A 21,702-nucleotide genomic window follows, 5' to 3' on the forward strand; every position below is an offset into this window, starting at 1 on the left:
AGACCAGAACGAACTGCTGGAGTTCAGGATCTTAGAGCTGGAGGTGAAAACACGGTTTTATCTGTTTACATTCTGTCAGAACACTTTACACCAGACAGCTCCACGCCACCTCATTACAGAGAACACCTCACCCCACCCACATGAGCACGCATCAACAACAACAACAACTACACGCTGTGTCTCTGTTTCTATGGAAACACTGTTTAGGAGAGAGAGCGACGCTCACCTGCCATCAACTTCCAACAACTCCATTTCCCAGAAGAACTCAGTCCTCTACAGATCTACTGTGAGGCAGAAGGAGTCACTGTGAGTAATACCTGAATACACCTGGCTACACCTAAACATACCTGAATACACCTGGATACACCTGAACATACCTGAATACACCTAAACATACCAAGATACACCTGGATACACCTGCATACGCCTAGACATACCAGAATATACCTGAATACACCTGAACATACCAGAATACACCTGAACACACCTGAACATACCAGAATACACCTGAACACACCTGAATACACCTGAATACACCTGAACATACCAGAATAACCTGAATACACCTGAATACACCTGAACATACCAGAATACACCTGAACACACCTGAATACACCTGAATACACCTGAACATACCAGAATAACCTGAATACACCTGGATACACCTGAACATACCAGAATAACCTGAATACACCTGGATACACCTGAACATACCTAAATACACTTGAATACACTTGAACATACCTAAATACACCTGAATACACTTGAACATACCAGAATACACCTGAAAACACCCGAACATACCAGAATACACCTGGATACACCTGAACATACCTGAATACACCTAAATACACCTGTATATACATTAACATACCTGAATACACTTAAACATACCAGAATACACCTGGATACACCTGAACATACCTGAATACACCTGAATACACATGAACATACCTGAATACACATGAACATACCTGAATACACCTGAATACACTTGAATGTACCAGAGTACGCCTGAATACACCTGAATACACCTGAACATACCAGAATACACCTGAATACACATGAACATACCTGAATACACGTGAATACACATGAACATACTTGAACACACCTGAATACACCTGAATACACCTGAACATACCTGAATACACTTGAATGTACCAGAGTACGCCTGAATACACCTGAATACACCTGAACATACCTGAATACACTTGAATGTACCAGAGTACATTTCAATACACATTAATACACCTGAATACACTTGAATGTACCAGAGTATACCTGAACATACCAGAGTACACCTGAACATTGAACATACCAGAGTAGACCTGAACATCCCAGAGTATTACGTTACATTACATTTCATTTAGCTGACGCTTTTATCCAAAGCAACTTACAATAAGTTCATTTCAACCATGAGGGTACAAAACCCAGAACAACAAGAATCAAGAAAATGCAATTTCTTCCAGAAAGCCAAACTACAAAGTTCTATCAGTAAGTGCCATTTTAAGATCCTAAAGTTCAACTATTCAAAGTAAAGTTGGAAGAGGTGTGTTTTTAGTTTGCGGCGGAAGATGTTCAGAGTTTCCAAGTACACCTGAACATTGAACATACCAGAGTACACCTGAACATACCTGAACACATCTGAGTAATTTGTTTATCTGATTTTATTCTCATCAGGACGTTGTGATCAGTGAGTTGATGAAGAAGCTGGACATTTTGGGAGATAACGCCGTAAGTGTATGTTGAATTTATTTTGTACATGTATGTGCCTGTTACACTGTTACATGGATCTGTTACATGGATCAAATACCACCTGAATGACATCATCACATGTTTTTTGTATGTGTAACCCATCTGTGGCACCATACGTTTTAATATTTAACATGCAAGTGATATGTTGTTCATATGTTTATACATTACTTTACTGTAGTATGTACTACAGTATATACTACTAAATATATATTATACACTACTGTACTCACCTGTCAGGGAAGGTACATATTCACCTGTTTTTTACATGTTGTAAACATGCTGTAATTAAGTCATTTACAAGTTCTTATCAAACTGTTTACATTTTGTTTTCACATTTTATCATGTTTTTAACATTTATACATGTTGTTTTCAGGTTGTTGTCATGATGTTGACATGTTGTTATTATGTTGTTGACATGCTGTTGACATGTTGTTGGCATGTTTACATGTTGTTTACATGTTTGTTTTTTCCGTTGTTGTTGTTTTTTTTACATGTTATTGACATGTTGGCTTCCTGCAGAATCTATCCAATGAGGAGCAGGTGGTGGTGATTCATGCCAGGACGGTGCTCACTCTAGCAGAAAAGGTAGGAGACACCTGAACACACTCTTATTCTGAAATAAACAAGCATGTGAGGAATACTTTGTCTTCTTATGTTAAACTTTCTTATGTAAAAGTTTTATTTCAGTTTGTCTGTGCTGACATTTTAAAGAGCTCCTCGAAGGTGGAGGTAGAGGTGGAGATGGAGATAGAGATAGAGGTAGAGGTAGAGGTAGAGGAGGAGGTAGAGGTAGAAGAGGAGGTAGAGGTAGAGGTGTAGGTAGAGGTAGAGGAGGAGGTATAGGTAGAGGTCGAGGAGGAGGTAGAGGTAGAGGTAGCGGTAGAGGAGGAGGTATAGGTAGAAGAGGAGGTAGAGGTAGAGGTGGAGGTAGAGGTAGAGGTAGGGGTGGAGGTGGTCTCTACCTGTCTGTCTCTACGTGTCTCTCCGTCTCTACCTGTCTGTCTCTACATGTCTCTACCTGTCTGTCTCTCCTCAGTGGCTCGAGTCCATTGAAGTGACCAAGTCAGCTCTGCAGCAGAAGATGTTGGACATTGAGAGTGAGAAGGTGAGACAGGTTTCCTCCTCCATCAGTGTTCGTACTGACATGTGATGTCATCATGTTGGACCATACGGGGGCTGATATATGATCACATGACCTCCTCTCCTATGATCACATGACCTCCTATGATCACATGAGTCTCTGTCACCGACTCTCTTCTACAACAAACAATGAAGGACCACATGACTCCAGCTTTGAGGGGACTCATCGTCATGGTAACACCTCCATTAGAAACAGCCCAACATGGTGGTTTATGGTTGTGTTTACGTACAGTGTGTGACCGTGTCCATCTGATGACATCATCCTGTCCTCCAGGATCTGTTCAGCAAACAGAAAGGTTACCTGGACGAAGAGTTGGACTACAGGAAGCAGTCCATGGATCAGGCCCACAAGGTGAGCAGCTGCACACCTGGACAGGTAACAAGACAACAATTACCTGAAGAAGACAAGTCGGACACCTGATGAAGGTGATGTCTGTTTGTCTCAGTACGACTGAGGTCATCTGACAGGAAGACGTGTGTTTACATCAACCCCAAAGAACATGATAGGTGACCGCCTGTTACCATGACAACAGTCAGTCAGATCACAAGTTTTCTGATTTTAAACTGTCTGGGTTGGTGCAGAGGATCCTGGAGCTGGAGGCCATGTTGTTTGAGGCTCTGCAGCAGGAGGAGGAGTCCAGGATGGACGGGTTCAAGATGGAGGGTCGACTGTCTGAGACTCTGACGGAGGAAGAGAGGGAGGAGCTAAGGAGAGCCATGGACCAATGGAAACGAACTGTCATGTACGAGCTGAGGGAGAGGGATGCACAGATCCTTCGAGAGAGGATGGAGCTGCTGCATCTCACCCAACAGGTAAATACCACGGTAACAGATGAACATCACGGTAGCAGGTGAACACCACAGCAACAGGTAGACACCATGGTAACAGGTAAACACCACGGCAACAGGTAAACTGTGTCTGATGTTTGTCATGTGTGTGACAGAGGAACAAGGAGCTGGAGGAGTTTATTGAAGCACAAAAACGACAGATCAAAGAGCTGGAAGAGAAAGTAAGAACCAACACAAACACAATAAATCTGGTTTTAGATGAAACATGTTCTCTCTACTGATGCTCTACTATCTCCTTCTTCTTTTTAGTTTCTATTTCTGTTTTTATTCTTCTCTTTGGCCTTCATCCTCTGGTCCTAGAAGCAGCAGGTCAGTCACACATCACAGGTGTTCAGAGTTTATCCAGGTGTTCAGAGTTTATCCAGGGGTTTAAAGTTTATCCAGGTGTTCAGAGCTTATCCAGGTGTTCAGCGTTTATCCAGGTGTTTAAAGTTTATCTGGATGTTCAGAGTTTATCCAGGTGTTCAGAGTTTATCCAGGTGTTTAGAGTTTATCCAGGTGTTCAGAGTTTATCCAGGTGTTTAGGTGTTCGGAGTTTATCCAGGTGGTCAAAGTTTATCCAGGTGCTCAAAGTTTATCCAGGTTTTTAAAGTTTATCCAGGTGTTAAGAGTTTATCCAAGTGTTTAGAGTTTATCCAGGTGTTTAAAGTTCATCCAGGATTTCAGAGTTTATCCAGGTGGTCAAAGTTTATCCAGGTGGTCAAAGTTTATCCAGGTTTTTAAAGTTTATCCAGGTGTTTAGAGTTTATCCAAGTGTTCAGAGTTTATCCAAGTGTTTAGGTGTTTAGAGTTTATCCAGGTGTTAAAAGTTTATCCAGGTGCTCAAAGTTTATCCAGGTGTTCAAAGTTTATCCAGGTGTTCAGAGTTTATCCAGGTGTTCAAAGTTTATCCAGGTGTTTTGGTGTTCGGAGTTTATCCAGGTGTTTAAAGTTTATCCAGGTGTTTAAAGTTTATCCAGGTGTTAAGAGTTTATCCAAGTGTTCAGAGTTTATCCAAGTGTTTAGGTGTTCAGAGTTTATCCCGGTGTTCAAAGTTTATCCAGGTGTTCAGAGTTTATCCAGGTGTTCAAAATTTATCCAGGTGTTCAGAGTTTATCCAGGTGTTCAAAGTTTATCCAGGTGTTTTGGTGTTCGGAGTTTATCCAGGTGTTTAGAGTTTATCCAGGTGTTCAGAGTTTATCCAGGTGTTTAGGTGTTCGGAGTTTATCCAGGTGGTCAAAGTTTATCCAGGTGGTCAAAGTTTATCCAGGTTTTTAAAGTTTATCCAGGTGTTTAGAGTTTATCCAAGTGTTCAGAGTTTATCCAAGTGTTTAGGTGTTTAGAGTTTATCCAGGTGTTAAAAGTTTATCCAGGTGCTCAAAGTTTATCCAGGTGTTTAGAGTTTATCCAGGTGTTCAGAGTTTATCCAGGTGTTCAAAGTTTATCCAGGTGTTTTGGTGTTCGGAGTTTATCCAGGTGTTTAAAGTTTATCCAGGTGTTAAGAGTTTATCCAAGTGTTCAAAGTTTATCCAAGTGTTTAGGTGTTCAGAGTTTATCCAGGTGTTCAGAGTTTATCCAGGTGTTCAAAGTTTATCCAAGTGTTTAGGTGTTCAGAGTTTATCCAGGTGTTCAAAGTTTATCCAAGTGTTTAGGTGTTCAGAGTTTATCCAAGTGTTCAGAGTTTATCCAAGTGTTTAGGTGTTTAGAGTTTATCCAGGTGTTTAAAGTTTATCCAGGTGTTCAAAGTTTATCCAGGTGTTTAAAGTTTATTCAGGTGTTTAGAGTTTATCCAGGTGTTTAGAGTTTATCCAGGTGTTCAAAGTTTATCCAGGTGTTTAAAGTTTATCTAGGTGTTTAGAGTTTATCCAGGTGTTCAAAGTTTATCCAGGTGTTCAAAGTTTATTCAGGTGTTCAAAGTTTATCCAGGTGTTTAGAGTTTATCCAGGTGTTCAAAGTTTATCCAGGTGTTTAGAGTTTATCCAGGTGTTCAGAGTTTATCCAGGTGTTCAGAGTTTATCCAGGTGTTCAGAGTTTATCCAGGTGTTAAAAGTTTATCCAGGTGTTAAAAGTTTATCCAGGTGTTCAAAGTTTATCCAGGTGTTTAGGTGTTCAGAGTTTATCCAGGTGTTCAGAGTTTATCCAGGTGTTCAAAGTTTATCCAAGTGTTTAGGTGTTCAGAGTTTATCCAGGTGTTCAGAGTTTATCCAGGTGTTCAAAGTTTATCCAAGTGTTCAGAGTTTATCCAAGTGTTTAGGTGTTCAGAGTTTATCCAGGTGTTCAGAGTTTATCCAGGTGTTAAAAGTTTATCCAGGTGTTAAAAGTTTATCCAGGTGTTCAAAGTTTATCCAGGTGTTTAGGTGTTCAGAGTTTATCCAGGTGTTCAGAGTTTATCCAGGTGTTCAAAGTTTATCCAAGTGTTTAGGTGTTCAGAGTTTATCCAGGTGTTCAGAGTTTATCCAGGTGTTCAAAGTTTATCCAAGTGTTCAGAGTTTATCCAAGTGTTTAGGTGTTCAGAGTTTATCCAGGTGTTCAGAGTTTATCCAGGTGTTAAAAGTTTATCCAGGTGTTAAAAGTTTATCCAGGTGTTCAAAGTTTATCCAGGTGTTTAGAGTTTATCCAAGTGTTCAGAGTTTATCCAAGTGTTTAGGTGTTTAGAGTTTATCCAGGTGTTTAAAGTTTATCCAGGTGTTCAGAGTTTATCCAGGTGTTCAAAGTTTATTCAGGTGTTTAGAGTTTATCCAGGTGTTTAGAGTTTATCCAGGTGTTCAAAGTTTATCCAGGTGTTTAAAGTTTATCTAGGTGTTTAGAGTTTATCCAGGTGTTCAAAGTTTATCCAGGTGTTCAAAGTTTATTCAGGTGTTCAAAGTTTATCCAGGTGTTTAGAGTTTATCCAGGTGTTCAAAGTTTATCCAGGTGTTTAGAGTTTATCCAGGTGTTCAAAGTTTATCCAGGTGGTCAAAGTTTATCCAGGTGCTCAAAGTTTATCCAGGTTTTTAAAGTTTATCCAGGTGTTAAGAGTTTATCCAAGTGTTTAGAGTTTATCCAGGTGTTTAAAGTTCATCCAGGATTTCAGAGTTTATCCAGGTGGTCAAAGTTTATCCAGGTGGTCAAAGTTTATCCAGGTTTTTAAAGTTTATCCAGGTGTTTAGAGTTTATCCAAGTGTTCAGAGTTTATCCAAGTGTTTAGGTGTTTAGAGTTTATCCAGGTGTTAAAAGTTTATCCAGGTGTTAAAAGTTTATCCAGGTGCTCAAAGTTTATCCAGGTGTTCAAAGTTTATCCAGGTGTTCAGAGTTTATCCAGGTGTTCAAAGTTTATCCAGGTGTTTTGGTGTTCGGAGTTTATCCAGGTGTTTAAAGTTTATCCAGGTGTTTAAAGTTTATCCAGGTGTTAAGAGTTTATCCAAGTGTTCAGAGTTTATCCAAGTGTTTAGGTGTTCAGAGTTTATCCAGGTGTTAAAAGTTTATCCAGGTGCTCAAAGTTTATCCAGGTGTTCAGAGTTTATCCAGGTGTTTAGAGTTTATCCAGGTGTTCAGAGTTTATCCAGGTGTTCAAAGTTTATCCAGGTGTTAAAAGTTTATCCAGGTGTTCAAAGTTTATCCAGGTGTTTAGAGTTTATCCAAGTGTTCAGAGTTTATCCAAGTGTTTAGGTGTTTAGAGTTTATCCAGGTGTTTAAAGTTTATCCAGGTGTTCAGAGTTTATCCAGGTGTTCAAAGTTTATTCAGGTGTTTAGAGTTTATCCAGGTGTTTAGAGTTTATCCAGGTGTTCAAAGTTTATCCAGGTGTTTAAAGTTTATCTAGGTGTTTAGAGTTTATCCAGTTGCTCAAAGTTTATCCAGGTGTTTAAAGTTTATCCAGGTTTTCAAAGTTTATCCAGGTGTTCAAAGTTTATCCAGGTGTTTAAAGTTTATCCAGGTGTTCAAAGTTTATCCAGTTGCTCAAAGTTTATCCAGGTGTTTAAAGTTTATCCAGGTGTTCAGAGTTTACCTGTGATATCATTCCAGTAAAGGTGTTACCCGTGTGTTGTAGTGTCTGCAGGTCTCTGGAGTCCAGCATATGAACCCTCAGTGGGGGTCGACTCAGTCTGGAGGACTCAGAAGGATTCAGGGTTTGGAACCCGCAGCTTAACAACTGCTGTCAGCCAATCAGAGCCGCTCTGAGCCATCAGCTGAATCTGGAACTCCTCCATCACACCTTCCCAGAATGCCACTGTGCTGCCACAGAGATAAAGGGTCGTTTCCACGGCAACAGAAGGACTGTAAACTCCCACTGACAGGAAGTTCAGGGTAATATTCTGCTGACGAACACGTTCCGGACCAAACTGGTGCTACACTTCTGTTAGCGACTGCTATCAGTGGAGCTAACGCAGCTAACTGGACAATGTTAGCTTGGCGAGCAGGTTTTAAACATCACTCATGATTGGACTTCAGTGTGGATGGTTTGGGTCAGAGGGAGGTCCGACTGGTGACGGAGGCAGAACCTGATCAGCTGCAGCAGAAGTTCAGTCGAGAGGCTCGTAGAGAGGTGACGGAGAAAATCAGGTTATTCCAGCTGAAGAACACAGAGGCTTCTCTCAGCTCCACCATGGAGCTCGCCTGGTTCCTCTCCGGACCACAAACCCATACAGGAAACATCTTCATGATGTCGGGTTTCTGTTGGAGGTCAGAGGTCAAACTACAGAACGAAATAAAATGAGGTTCTGATCGCAAGAAATGAAGCCTGATAATCGGACTCCATAAAACATCCGCTGTTGCCCACAATCTGACAACCGGTCCAGATGAACCAATTTCAGGAGGTCCAGATGATGATGATGGTGATGGTAATGGTGATGATGGTGATGATGGTGATGGTGATGATGATGGTGATGGTAATGATGATGGTGATGGTAATGGTGATAATGGTGATGGTAATGATGGTGATGATGATGATGGTGGTGGTGATGATGATGGTGATGGTGATGGCGATGGTGATGATGGTAATGATGATGATGGTGATGGTGATGATGGTAATGATGATGATGGTGATGGTGATGATGATGGTGATGATGGTGTTGATGGATGATGATGGTGATGGTGATGATGGTGATGATGATGGTGGTGATGATGATGATGGTGATGGTGATGGCGATGGTGATGATGATGGTGATGATGGTGTTGATGGATGATGATGGTGATGGTGATGATGGTGATGATGATGGTGATGATGGATGGTGATGGTGATGATGATGAGGGTGATGATGGTGATGATGATGATGATGATGATGGTGATGGCAATGGTGATGGTGATGGTAATGATGATGGTGATGATGATGGTGATGATGGTGATGATGGTGTTGATGGTGATGATGGTGATGATGGTGATGGTGATGGCGATGATGGTGATGGTGATGATGGATGGTGATGGTGATGATGATGGTGATGGTGACGGTGATAATGGTGATGGTGATGGTAATGATGATGATGGTGATGATGATGGTGATGGTGATGATGGTGTTGATGGATGATGATGGTGATGGTGATGATGGTGATGATGGTGGTGATGGTGATGGCGATGGTGATGGTAATGGTGATGATGGTGATGGTGATGATGGTGATGATGGTGATGGTGATGGTGATGGTAATGGTGGTGATGGTGATGATGGTGATGATGGTGTTGATGGATGATGGTGATGATGGTGATGATGGATGGTGATGGTGATGGTGATAATGGTGATGGTGATGATGGTGATGGTGATGGTGATGGCGATGGTGGTGATGGTAATGATGATGATGATTATGCTGATGATGATGATGTAGCTTTTTATTCTTATTCTGTTCACACCAAAATGTTCTAATAAACAGCGTGAATCTAAAAATATTCTGGTTCATTTGAATGTTTTTGTTAAATGTTTCTGTGAAGTTCGTATTTCATTGTATATTTCATGCCAGTTTATTTACTGTTAGTTTGTATTTTACTGTGTGTACTGTGTGTACTGTGTGTACTGTGAGTCTGCCTAACAAGAAATGACTCCACTTTAAGACATGAAAGCTTCACGCTAATATGGAATACACACTTTGTCATGGTCCAATGTGTGTGTGTGTGTGTGTGTGTGTGTGTGTGTGTACTGTGTGTACTTGTACAGCTGTCTTTGAGGGGACCAGTTGTACATCATCATTATGAGGACATTTTGTCCTCTGTCTCTCACAGCCGTTCAAAAGACAGTCTGAGGGTGAAGACTTGTTTCAGTTTTAAGGCCAGAACCGGGTCAGTGTCGGTACCGAGTCCTCATAAAGATAGCTGTACAAGTGTGTGTGTGTGTATGTGTGTGTGATTAAATAAACTGAATCTGACAGGCAGAGAAATCCAGTTTAAACTGCAGACTACAAGACATCAGCAGTAATCAGCACTGACCTGTGTGTGTGTGTGTGTGTGTGTGTGTGTGTGTGTGTGTGTGTGTGTGTGTGTGTGTGTTCACTGAAGCTGAAACTGGACGATGTCACATGACTTCTCTGAACAAAGGAGCAGCCAATAAATACCAATAAGATGTATCAGAACAATAAACTGATCAATCCTGTCCAATCATCAGAACCAACAAAAACAACAGAACCAAAGTTCTGGTTCTTCAGACAGAAACAGACTTTTAGTTCATTGAGGATTCGAACTGACGACCTCTGACAGTTTGTGATATTTAACCTCCTCCTCCTCTTCCTCCTCCTCCTGCAGCTTCATCATGTTGCTCCTCGTCTTTCTTATGATTCTGTCCTCTCAGTTTGAGGTCATGTTTCCTCCCCCCTCCCTGCCCTCCTTTTTTCTCCTGCTCCCCCTCCTCCTTCTCATCCATCGACTGAGGTCGGACTAACCCAGCCTCTTCCACATCATACTCTTCTTCTCCTCCCGGCGTCTGAGCGGCTCCCATCTCTCCATGATGTCTGAGAGGAGGTGCTCCCCGGAGGACGACTGCTTCTCCCTCCTGTCCCGGCTTGGCTCCGACTCTCCTCGTCCTCGGATGAAGTATGGAGGGATGTTCTGTAACGTCGAAGGAGCGTTCGAGAATAAAACCCTCAACTTTGAGTCATTCAGTCCTCAGACGCAGCGACGCCAAGCCACCTGGACGGCCAGCCGGGACAGAGGAGGACAGACGGTAGTGTTTCCCTCTGGATCGACCCAGGACAACTACAGCAAGAGAGAGGTACCAGTTTGAACTTCCTCACGAAAGCAAGAGGTGTTTCTGTCTCACAGTTTCATAAATAACAAACTGGAGCAGAGAAACATCAGATTTTGGGGAACAAAATCTTCAACATGATGCTCATGTTGTCATGTTGGAGAAGCCTGTTGCCATGGCGACACAGTTCAGGTGGTCCACAGTAAATGTTCCCCTCAGAAGGTCCCAGTGGAACTCGGTGTTGACAGTCTGACTCTGGGAGACGAATTCACGGTGACACAAAGAAAACTCATCTGGTGTCTCCTGACCTGATCTACCTTCTTCGGTCTGGGACGGTGAAGCTCCGCCCCTCTTGAAGCGTGATGTCATCAGAACACCTGAGTTTCTGTATTGGAAATCACTGCCTGGGCTCAGGAACACTCAGCTGTTGGAGAGTTTTGAAGATTTTGTCCCCCCAAAATCTGATGTTTCTCTGGTCCAGTTTCAGGTTTCCATGGTGACATCACTAATGTTCCCTCCGGTTTCTGTGGTGACATCACTAATGTTCACGTACCAGCGGTCACGTTAACGTTTGATGAAGAGAAGACACTCTGAATACTTCCTCATGGAGGTTGTTGGTCCTCCGTGAAGCACTGTGCTGCGTTCAATAACACTCTGAACTTATTGATCTCCTCCTCATCATCATCATCAGTCTCATGTTCATCTTCATCGACAGAGTTGAACCTGTAATCAGCTCCATCATCATCAGACAGACCGACAGACAGACCGACAGACCGACCTCTGTGTCGTCCCACAGAAGACGGTCGGTAGATACAATGAGACAATCCTCAGCCACGACATGTAATAGTTTCGGGATATCATTTCAAAATAAAAGCATTTGTACCATATGCTATATATCAGAGAAGTGTTCCTGACAGACAAAGCTCAGTTTAAACCTGAATATTTATTGATTGAATAAATACTTTTCATTCATGGTGAATGTGAACTGATGAAAAGATGGCTGTGACTCCACCACATCACTCCATCACGTTCCTACTACAGCTCAACTTTACAGATCAAGACTGGACAAGGTCTGGACTACAAACATGTCTGCTTCAGTCTTCACATAAAAAGTACGCAGTATTTGTACTTGTAGTTTTGTGTTTTAGAGTTTGCTGTCGGTGCTTTTAGTGAAGGATGAAATTCGTCTACGGGGCTTTTATTTTGAAACTCCACACCGGAATCTGTTTGTGTGTGTGTATTGTCGGCATCGTGACGTCAGTGGTAACGGCAGCAACAATAGCTGAGTGTGCGGTGTGAGATTGGATCAATCAGCCGATCACAGATCGATCAACATGTCGTTCCAAGCCAAGAAGAGCAGCGCGAGACCCGCGGTAGGTCCAACCGAGCCGAGCCGAACCGAGTCGAGCCGGGGGAACCGGGTGGGTCTGGCCGGTGAGACGGGATGCTGCAGCTCCGCCTGTCAATCACCGCGCCTTTAGAGGGTCTGCAGCAGCGAACAGGGACACCGGGCAGAACCGATCCGTGCCGGGCCGAACCGAACCTGCTGCTTTCTGCAGCATCTGTGGTCTCGCAAAGCTCGGTTTTGGGGGTTGGTGGAGGGAGGAGGGTGGGAGGGGGGCGAGAGGGGAGGGGGGGGGGGTGATGCTGACAGGTTTGGGTTTTTTTCGGAATAAAAAACGCTGCGTTCAGGAACAGTGGTACATTTCAGCTCTGTACACGAAAACAACATGTTCAGATCTGACCCGTTTCAGGCTCATTCAGTCTGGATTAAAGACTGATGACAGACAGGAGGCGGAGCTCTGAGGAGGTGGAGCTCTCTGACAGTCTGAGGTTCCTCAGCAGGGTTCCTGTTGGTCCTGTTGGTACCTTCAGATGGTTCCTCCCTCTGACTGCTGTCAGCTGCTTTATTGTTGACATGCAGAACTCCTCCTGATCTACCCAGCATCCTCTGTCTGTCTGTTTCCAGGGTGACCGCCTTCTCATCAAAGGAGGGAAGGTTGTGAATGACGACCAGTCGTTCTACGCTGATGTCTACGTGGAGGACGGAACCATCAAGTAAATCTAAAGTCTTCCCCGTCATCACATCAAATGTTTGTTGTTGTTGTTGACCTTTAGTGACCTTCTGTTAGTCTGAACATCTCTGACATCATCACACTTCCTGTTGTGTCCTGATCAGACAGATGGGTGAGAACCTCATCGTCCCTTCCGGCGTGAAGACGGTGGACGCGTACGGTCAGCTGGTGATCCCCGGAGGCATCGACGCCAACACTAACCTGCACGCTCCGCAGAAAGGCCTAACCCCCGCCGACGACCTCTACCACGGAACCCGAGCAGCGCTGGCCGGAGGAACCACGACCATCCGTCAGCAACTACCCTTAATCTGTCAATAACCTGTCAATAACCTGTCAATAATCCATCAATAACCTGTCGATAATCCATTAATAACCTGTCAATAACCTGTCAATAATCCATCAATAATCTGTCATTAATCTGTCAATAATGTGTTGATGCTGCCGGGCTCCAGTCAGAATGATTGATTGATGTGTTGTCAGTGGACCACGTGCTGGTGGAGCCGGGGACCAGTTTACTGTCAGCGTTGGATCAGTGGAAGGAGGCGGCGGAGCAGCGAGCCTGCTGCGACTTCTCGCTTCACCTGGACATCACGCGCTGGCACGAAGGGATGATTGAGGAGCTGGAGACGCTTGTCAAAGACCAAGGTCAGCCTCACCCATCAATAATCAATAATCAGTAAAGAAACTGCAATACTCTGTGTACTGCTGAGTATTACCTGTAGTATTTGTGTTCCAGGCGTGAACTCCTTCCTCTTCTTCATGGCCTATAAAGATAAATACCAGAGCTCCGACTCTCAGGTGGACCTCACAATGTTATTGTTTTTGTTGTTTATTTGTTGTTTAGTCATTGTAGTGATTGTATTTCTTGTTTGTTTGTTGTTATTGTTATAATTATAGTTCTTGTTTTCATTGTAGTCATTAGTATTGTTGTTTATTGTTACTATTATTATAGTTGTTGTAGTGATTGTAATTTTGTTTGTTTATTATTATTATTAATGTTGTTTACAGGTATTGTTATCATAATTGTTGTTTATATGTATTGTTACTATTGGTTTGGTTGATGTTGTCGCTGTGGTTGTTTGTTTTCTGATGTATCACTTCCTGTAATTAAATCTGCTTCCTGTTCTCATGGTTTCAGCTCTACGAGGCGTTCGGGGTTCTCCGGGATCTTGGAGCCATCGCGCAGGTCCATGCTGAGAACGGTGACATCATTGATGAGGTAATACAGCCTGACCAATGGATGAGGAGCTCTGCCATTTTTCATATATTTAATGAACACAGAGAAACATCAGCAGGTCGATGTTACTTCAACTGGTTTGTGTTTCAGGAGCAGAAGAAACTTCTCTGTGTTGGCATCACTGGACCTGAAGGACATGTTTTATCCCACCCTGAAGAGGTGAGCACACCTGGGACACACCTGCTACACCTGACACACCCGAGACACACCTGAGACACACCTGGGACACACCTGTTACACCTGAAACACCTGAGACACACCTGGGACACACCTGTTACACCTGAAACACCTGGGACACTTGAGACACACCTGGGACACACCTGTTACACCTGAGACACTTGAGACACACCTGGGACACACCTGTTACACCTGAGACACACCTGTTACACTTGACACACCTGAGATACACCTGGGACACACCTGGGACACACCTGTTACACTTGACACACCTGAGATACACCTGGGACACACCTGGGACACACCTGTTACACCTGAGACACACCTGAGATGGTGACCAATGCCGTGTGTTGTCATGTTGTGTCTCAGGTGGAGACAGAGGCAGTGTATCGGGCCGTCACCATCGCCAAACAGGCCAACTGCCCGCTGTATGTTACCAAGGTGATGAGCAAATCTGCTGCTGATGTCATCGCCAAAGCCAGAAAGAAAGGTGACGTAATCATCTTCATCATCATCAACAATTCGGCCCGAGGGCTCCACCCAGTGTCTCTGCATGTGATGGAGACACACACCCAGATAAACTGTCCTCAGTGTCCCCACCCCTTATTGACCCTTTCCACCGGGTGTCTGTAGAACCGAAGATGTCCAGCTCCTCTGCAGGACTCTGGTTCCTCACCTGGAAAATAGGGAAGGTGGTGGTTCTCAGAAAGGTACTTGGACCCTGTTGGTTGAACATCTTCCTGTTTCTGTCCTCAGGTATGGTGGTGTATGGTGAACCAATCACAGCCAGTCTGGCCACTGACGGCTCTCACTATTGGTCCAAAGACTGGGCCACAGCTGCTGCCTTTGTCATGAGCCCGCCCCTCAACCCTGACCCTTCAACTCCACAATACCTGACTTCCCTGTTAGCCTGGTTAGTATCCACCACATTAACCTGGTTAGTATCCATCATGTTAACCTGGTTAGTACCCACCACGTTAACCCGGTTAGTATCCATCATATTAACCTGGTTAGTACCCACCACGTTAGCTTGGTTAGTACCCACCATGTTAACCTGGTTAGTAGCCATCATGTTAGCCTAGTTATTACCCACCATGTTAGCCTGGTTAGTACCCATCATGTTAACCTGGTTAGTACCCACCATGTTAACCTGATTAGTACCCACCATGTTAACCTGGTTAGTATGCGTGGTTAGCTGCAGCTGAAACTGACGGTCTTCCTGTCTTCCAGCGGTGACCTCCAGGTGACCTCTAGCGCTCAGGCCAGTTTCTCTACAGCTCAGAAAGCTGTTGGAAAAGACGACTTCACTTTGATTCCAGAGGGAACCAATGGCATCGAGGAGAGGATGTCGGTGGTCTGGGACCGAGCGGTGGTAAGATACCTGCCGCACACAGGTTTAATCAGGTGACTCACCATCAGACTGGTGTCTCCCTCAGGTCGTCCTTTCAGATGTTTCAGAGCTTACAGAGGTTTCAGATGTTTCAGAGGTTCAAGATGTTTTAGATGTTTCAAATGTTTCAGAGGTCCCAGATGTTTCAGAGGTTCCAGATGTTTTAGATGTTTCAGAGGTTCCAGATGCTTCAGAGGTTCCAAATGTTTCAGAGGTTTCAGATGTTTTAGATGTTCCAAATGTTTCAGATGTTTCAGAGGTTTCAGAGGTTCCAGATGTTCCAGATGTTTCAGAGGTCCAGATGTTTCAGAGGTTTCAAATGTTTCAGAGGTTCCAGATGTTTCAGAGGTTCCAGATGTTTTAGATATTTTAGAGGTTTCAGATGTTTCAGAGGTTCCAAATGTTTCAGAGGTTTCAGATGTTTCAGAGGTTCCAAATGTTTCAGAGGTTCCAGATGTTCCAGATGTTTCCAAGGTCCCAGATGTTTTAGAGGTTCCAAATGTTTCAGAGGTTCCAGATGTTTTAGATGTTTTAGAGGTTTCAGATGTTTCAGAGGTTCCAAATGTTTCAGAGGTTTCAGTTGTTTCAGAGGTTCCAAATGTTTCAGAGGTTTCAGATGTTTCAGAGGTTCCAAATGTTTCAGAGGTTTCAGATGTTTCAGAGGTTCCAGATCTTCCAGAAGTTCCAGATGTTTCAGAGGTTCCAGATGTTTGAGAGGTTTCATTTCCAACCCTGAACCGTTTTCCTGTGTCTGTTCTCTCTTCACAGTGTTCAGGGAAGATAGATGAGAATGAGTTTGTTGCAGTAACGAGCACCAACGCTGCTAAACTCTTCAACATGTACCCTCGTAAAGGTATCTGGTATCCATTAGTCAGAGTCTGTAGAGGAGACGGTTCTCTCTCCTGTCTCTATGATGTCAGAGGTCATGTGTGTCCTCTGTATTCAGGACGGATCGCTGCAGGATCTGATGCTGATATTGTCATCTGGAACCCGAAGGAGACACGAACTGTCTCTGCAAAAACTCACAACCTGGTAACAACATGTCAGTCACTAACAGCATGTCAGGGCTCATCAGGGCTCATCAGGGCTGACCCCTGCTGACCTCTGTCCCCTCCTGTGTGCAGACCGTGGAGGTGAACATCCTGGAAGGTTTGGAGTTCCGAGGTGCAGCGTCGGTGGTCGTCAGCGGCGGCCGTGTCGTTCTCCAGGATGGAAAACTCAACGTGACGGAAGGTTCGGGGCGCTTTGTCCCCAGGAAGGCGTTCCCCGACATCGTGTACCGGAGGATCAAAGCCCGCAGCAAGGTAGGCAGCTGACACCTGGACACCTGGACACCTAACACCTGACACCTGGACACCTGACACCTGACACCTGACACCTGGCACCTGGACACCTGACACCTGACACCTGGACACCTGACACCTGGACATCTAACACCTGACACCTGACACCTGGACACCTGACACCTGGACACCTAACACCTGAAACCTGACACCTGGACACCTAACACCTGATACCTGATACCTGACACCTGACACCTGGACACCGGGACAACTGACACCTGACACCTGGACACTTGACACCTGACACCTGGACACCTAACACCTGGACACCTGGACACCTGGACACCTGGACACTTGACACCTGACACCTGGACACCTGACACCTGATTGATCAGGTGATTTATTGATTGATCGATTGATCAGGTGATTGATTGATTGATTGATTGATTGATTGATTGATCAGGTGATCAGAGCTTCAGCTCCTCAGATGTTTCTGTCTCCATGTTTCAGATGGCAGAGGCTCGTGGCGTCCCCCGTGGAAACTACGATGGTCCGGTCCATGACGTCATCAGTATGACTAAATCTATCCCATCCACTCCCACCACCAGGGGGCCTCCGTGTCCAAAAATCCTGACTGGTCCCCGAAACCTGCACCGATCAGGATTCACTCTGGCAGGTTTGTGAAGCAGCTGATCTCTGCAGATGCACATGCGGGAAACTGTGATAACTGATTCTTCTTTCTGTTCCTCCGTCAGGAGCTCAGGTCGACGACCACATACCTCGTCGGTCCACTCAGAGAATTGTTGCGCCTCCTGGTGGACGATCCAACATTACATCCTTGTCTTAAAACAGGAAGCTCAAACAGTCCATCAAAGTATTGAATTGTCTCCATCCAAGTCCTACTGCAGTTTCAGCCCAGACTACTAGTAGTACTTCAATACTTCTACCTGATACAACCTGAACACCCCAACCATCCGACTGGAATAGTTTAACTAGTGACTAACCCTCCTTCTGAAATACAACTAGTACTGATCCCTCCTGTGGCCCCAAAGCTAGAATCAACCTTCCTCCAACCTGATGTACACTTTAATTGTTGTACTGAAATGACGACCGTCCAACAACCCTGAAACACACAACTACTCCTCGACCCTCCATAACTCAGCTAGAGTTAGATCCTCTACTAATGACACTTAACTCGTCCTAAAACCAGCCAGCAGCTGGTGATAAAGCCCTTCAGCTACTCTGATATCATCTTCTAGTATTAGAGCCAACAACCACCTTCAGTACGACAACATGTCTTCTGTTTCCTTTAAACCCTAAAAATACTCAACAGCTACTTTTATACCCAACAGCTACGACTGCAACACGTATGTTACAACAAATACTTTCAGTCCAACTCTTCCCAACTAACCCGTACAACCACATAACTAGTACATCAACAAAGCTAGTACCACATAACTAGTACATCAACATAATTAATACAACCACATAACTAGTACAGCCACAAAACTAGTACATCAACATAACTAGTACAACCACATAACTAATACATCAACATAACTAGTACATCCACATAACTAGTCCATCAACATAACTCGTACAACCCCTTAACTAATACATCAACATAACTCATACATCCACATAACTAGTCCATCAACATAACTGGTACAACCACATAACTAATACAACATAACTAATACATCCACATAACTAGTCCATCAACATAACTAATACAACCCCTTAACTAATACATCAACATAACTAGTACAGCAACATAACTAGTACAACCACATAACTAATACATCGACATAACTACTACATCCACATAACTAGTCCATCAACATAACTAGTACAACCACATAACTAGTACATCGACATAACTAGTACAACCACATAACTAATACATCAACCTAACTAGTACATCCACATAACTAGTCCATCAACATAACTAGTACAACCACGTAACTAATACATCAACATAACTAGTACATCCATATAACTACTCCATCAACATAACTAATACAACCCCTTAACTAATACATCAACATAACTAGTACATCAACATAACTAGTACAACCAAATAACTAATACATCAACATAACTAGTACATCCACATAACTAGTCCATCAACATAACTAGTACAACCACATAACTAATACATCAACATAACTAGTACAACCACATAACTAGTACATCAACATAACTAGTACAACCACATAACTAATACATCGACATAAATAGTACACCCACATAACTAGTACATCAACATAACTAGTACAACCACATAACTAGTACACCCACATAACTAGTAAATGGTCTGTACTTGTATAGCGCTTTATCACCTTTCTGTCTCAAAGCGCTTTAACATGGTTTTCCATTCACCCATTCACACACTAATGAGACAGATCACCATGCAAGGTGCTGCCATCAGGAGAACATTCACACACCGATGGTTCACCATCGGGAGCAACTTAGGGTTCAGTGTCTTGCTCAAGGACACTTAGGCATGTGGACAGGAGGAGCTGGGGATCAAACCACCAACCTTCTGATTAGTGTGAAACCTACTCTACCGTCTGAGCTACAGCCTCCCATTACTAGTACACCCACATAACTAGTACATCAACATAACTAGTACTTCAACATAACTACTACAACCACATAACTAGTTCTAAATGGGACAACTAATCTGACACCCAACAACGGTGCTGGTACAGCGTGTTACTGCCATCGTATAGAATCAGTCATGTGACGTCCCATCATCACTTCATCTGATGAGCGCAGTAGCAGCAGTAGCCATGTTAGCATTAGTGATGTAACATAATCTTTTGTACCTTTTCATCACTTCATTTCAAGAAAAAACACCTGAATCGTTCTTCATGGAGGATTTAAAGACCGCCGGGTTTACCGGACCTTCTTCACTCAGCTGGATGTTTCCAGATGTTTCCACGTTTCCAGATATTGCCATGTTTCCATGTTTCCATGTTTCCACATGTTTCCATGTTTCCACATTTCCATGTTTCCATGTTTTCACGTTTCCATGTTTCCATGTTTCCACGTTTCCATGTTTCTACATGTTTCCACGTTTCCATATTTCCACATTTCCATGTTTCCACATGTTTCCATGTTTCCACGTATCCATGTTTCCATGTTTCCATGTTTCCACGTTTCCATGTTTCTACATGTTTCCATGTTTCCACGTTTCCATGTTTCCACGTTTCCATGTTTCCATGTTTCCATGTTTCTACATGTTTCCATGTTTCTACATGTTTCCAGATGTTTACACGTTTCCAGATATTGCCATGTTTCCATGTTTCCACATTTCCATGTTTCCACGTTTCCATGTTTCTACATGTTTCCATGTTTCCACGTTTCCATGTTTCCACATGTTTCCATGTTTCCACGTTTCCATGTTTCCACATTTCCATGTTTCCACGTTTCCATGTTTCCACGTTTCCATGTTTCCATGTTTCTACATGTTTCCACGTTTCCATGTTTCCACATGTTTCTATGTTTCCACGTTTCCATGTTTCTACACGTTTCCACATGTTTCCATGTTTCCACGTTTCCATGTTTACACATGTTTACACGTGTCCATGTTTCCACGTTTCCATGTTTCCATGTTTCCACATGTTTACATGTTTCCACATGTTTCCATGTTTCTACATGTTTCCATGTTTCCACATGTTTCCACATGTTTCCATGTTTCCACATGTTTCCATGTTTTCATGTTTCCACACGTTTCCATGTTTCCATGTTTTCATATGTTTCCATGTTTTCACATGTTTCCATGTTTCCATATGTTCCAGATGTGCTCCTGCTCTTTGTAAATGAAGTCCATGTCATCCTGATCTCGTCAGTGTTATTAATAATGTTTTTAATTAGGTCAGACTGACACTTCTGACTGTAGATGGTGCTAAAAAAAATCCGGTGATCGCCTCCAAGTAGCAATCGCATAAAAGCCACGCCCCCTACAGGAAGTAAACAATCTGACCCACCCCCAGAAATGTCTACCAGGAGCTGAAGCAGGTTTAACATATCTGCTCCTGCTGTATTAGGGTCAATAACATCCACCGTGACCTCTGGCCTTTGACCTCTGATGACCTGATTTTTAATGGTGTGGTTGATTTGTAAAAAGTTCCTGATCATTTTGTATTTTTTACAGTTTTTGTATCCTGTTAGTATTAGCATCAGTTTAGTGTCCGTGCAGCTCACAGAGGCCATCCCGGTCCCAGCTAAGAGGACCAGAGAGATGAAGACATGTTCTTAAATTTACTGAGTCCTCGACTCAGTAAATTTAAGAACATGTCTTTCTCTCTGAGCTACAGCTGTCTGTTAGCTCAGCTTAGCATGGAGACAAAGTGTTAAGGAGGTGTCTGGTTTGAAGAGTTTGGGCTCCAACATGGCAGCTGTGTGTCTGTGTCTGTAGCAGCTGCTTGTGTCTCTGTCCTCACAGATGCACCGAAGCCAAAATGGAGGACGTGAACTTTTTGTTGACATGGTAATCTTGTGCAGATGTGGCAGCGTGTCAATGAAAAGGGTTACCATGGCAACGATGTATCTGTTGTTGATCCTGTGCTGAATGCAAAACGACTTCAGTGGTGATGAGAACTGCATGAATAAAATGTGAAGAGAAAAACACAACAGAGTGAGACATCTGTTTCTTACACCGTCTGT

At 43.5% G+C, this 21,702-nt stretch overlaps 2 protein-coding genes across 13 annotated transcripts in view; both read left to right on the plus strand.

The window, feature by feature from the left end:
* The window catches only part of jakmip3 (Janus kinase and microtubule interacting protein 3), a 17,840-nt gene extending 9,998 nt beyond the window's left edge, over positions 1-7,842 (plus strand). For 6 of the 11 annotated variants that reach the window (XM_069147117.1, XM_069147116.1, XM_069147121.1 and 3 more), the window contains 10 exons: positions 1-43; positions 208-306; positions 1,684-1,743; positions 2,278-2,343; positions 2,795-2,863; positions 3,173-3,250; positions 3,481-3,711; positions 3,843-3,908; positions 3,997-4,056; positions 7,755-7,842. The exon at positions 1-43 is cut by the window's left edge and continues 56 nt beyond it. In XM_069147117.1, the coding sequence (XP_069003218.1) occupies positions 1-43; positions 208-306; positions 1,684-1,743; positions 2,278-2,343; positions 2,795-2,863; positions 3,173-3,250; positions 3,481-3,711; positions 3,843-3,908; positions 3,997-4,047 (763 nt within the window). In that variant the 3' untranslated portion in view covers positions 4,048-4,056; positions 7,755-7,842. Of the gene's footprint in view, positions 44-207; positions 307-1,683; positions 1,744-2,277; positions 2,344-2,794; positions 3,073-3,130; positions 3,251-3,480; positions 3,712-3,842; positions 3,909-3,996; positions 4,057-7,754 lie in introns of those variants that run through there. The other 5 variants (XM_069147118.1, XM_069147125.1, XM_069147126.1 and 2 more) reach the window with 3 other exon arrangements.
* A 2,773-nt stretch (positions 7,843-10,615) lies between these two features.
* On the plus strand, positions 10,616-21,673 carry dpysl4 (dihydropyrimidinase like 4). Of its 2 annotated transcripts, none has more exons than XM_069147133.1 (15): positions 10,616-10,893; positions 12,836-12,924; positions 13,046-13,230; positions 13,422-13,586; positions 13,678-13,739; positions 14,080-14,160; positions 14,269-14,337; positions 14,725-14,845; positions 15,112-15,268; positions 15,586-15,727; positions 16,514-16,598; positions 16,692-16,777; positions 16,870-17,049; positions 17,539-17,704; positions 17,784-21,673. In XM_069147133.1, the coding sequence occupies exons 1-15, from the start codon at positions 10,627-10,629 to the stop codon at positions 17,873-17,875; spliced, it is 1,947 nt and encodes a 648-aa protein (XP_069003234.1). In that variant the 5' UTR covers positions 10,616-10,626; the 3' UTR covers positions 17,876-21,673. The 2 variants fall into 2 exon arrangements, with proteins under 2 accessions (XP_069003234.1, XP_069003233.1); XM_069147132.1 differs by lacking the exon at positions 10,616-10,893 and adding an exon at positions 12,117-12,239 and having other exon boundaries at positions 17,784-21,671.
* The last annotated feature ends 29 nt before the right edge of the window (positions 21,674-21,702 follow it).

The sequence above is a fragment of the Embiotoca jacksoni genome, unplaced genomic scaffold, assembly GCF_022577435.1.
Source record: "Embiotoca jacksoni isolate LCO1_2020_lvr unplaced genomic scaffold, fEmbJac1.0.p SCAF_130, whole genome shotgun sequence".
Classification (NCBI taxonomy): Eukaryota; Metazoa; Chordata; class Actinopteri; family Embiotocidae; genus Embiotoca; species Embiotoca jacksoni.

What these genes read in the sequence shown, in the direction of transcription:
- dpysl4 (XM_069147133.1), top strand. Translation starts at nt 10,627, where the DNA reads ATGATGTCTGAGAGGAGGTGCTCCCCGGAGGACGACTGCTTCTCCCTC. An exon ending in GGATCAAAGCCCGCAGCAAG is followed by an intron (nt 17,050 to 17,538) that starts GTAGGCAGCTGA and finishes TCCATGTTTCAG; the next exon opens with ATGGCAGAGGCTCGTGGCGT. An exon ending in ATCAGGATTCACTCTGGCAG is followed by an intron (nt 17,705 to 17,783) that starts GTTTGTGAAGCA and finishes TTCCTCCGTCAG; the next exon opens with GAGCTCAGGTCGACGACCAC.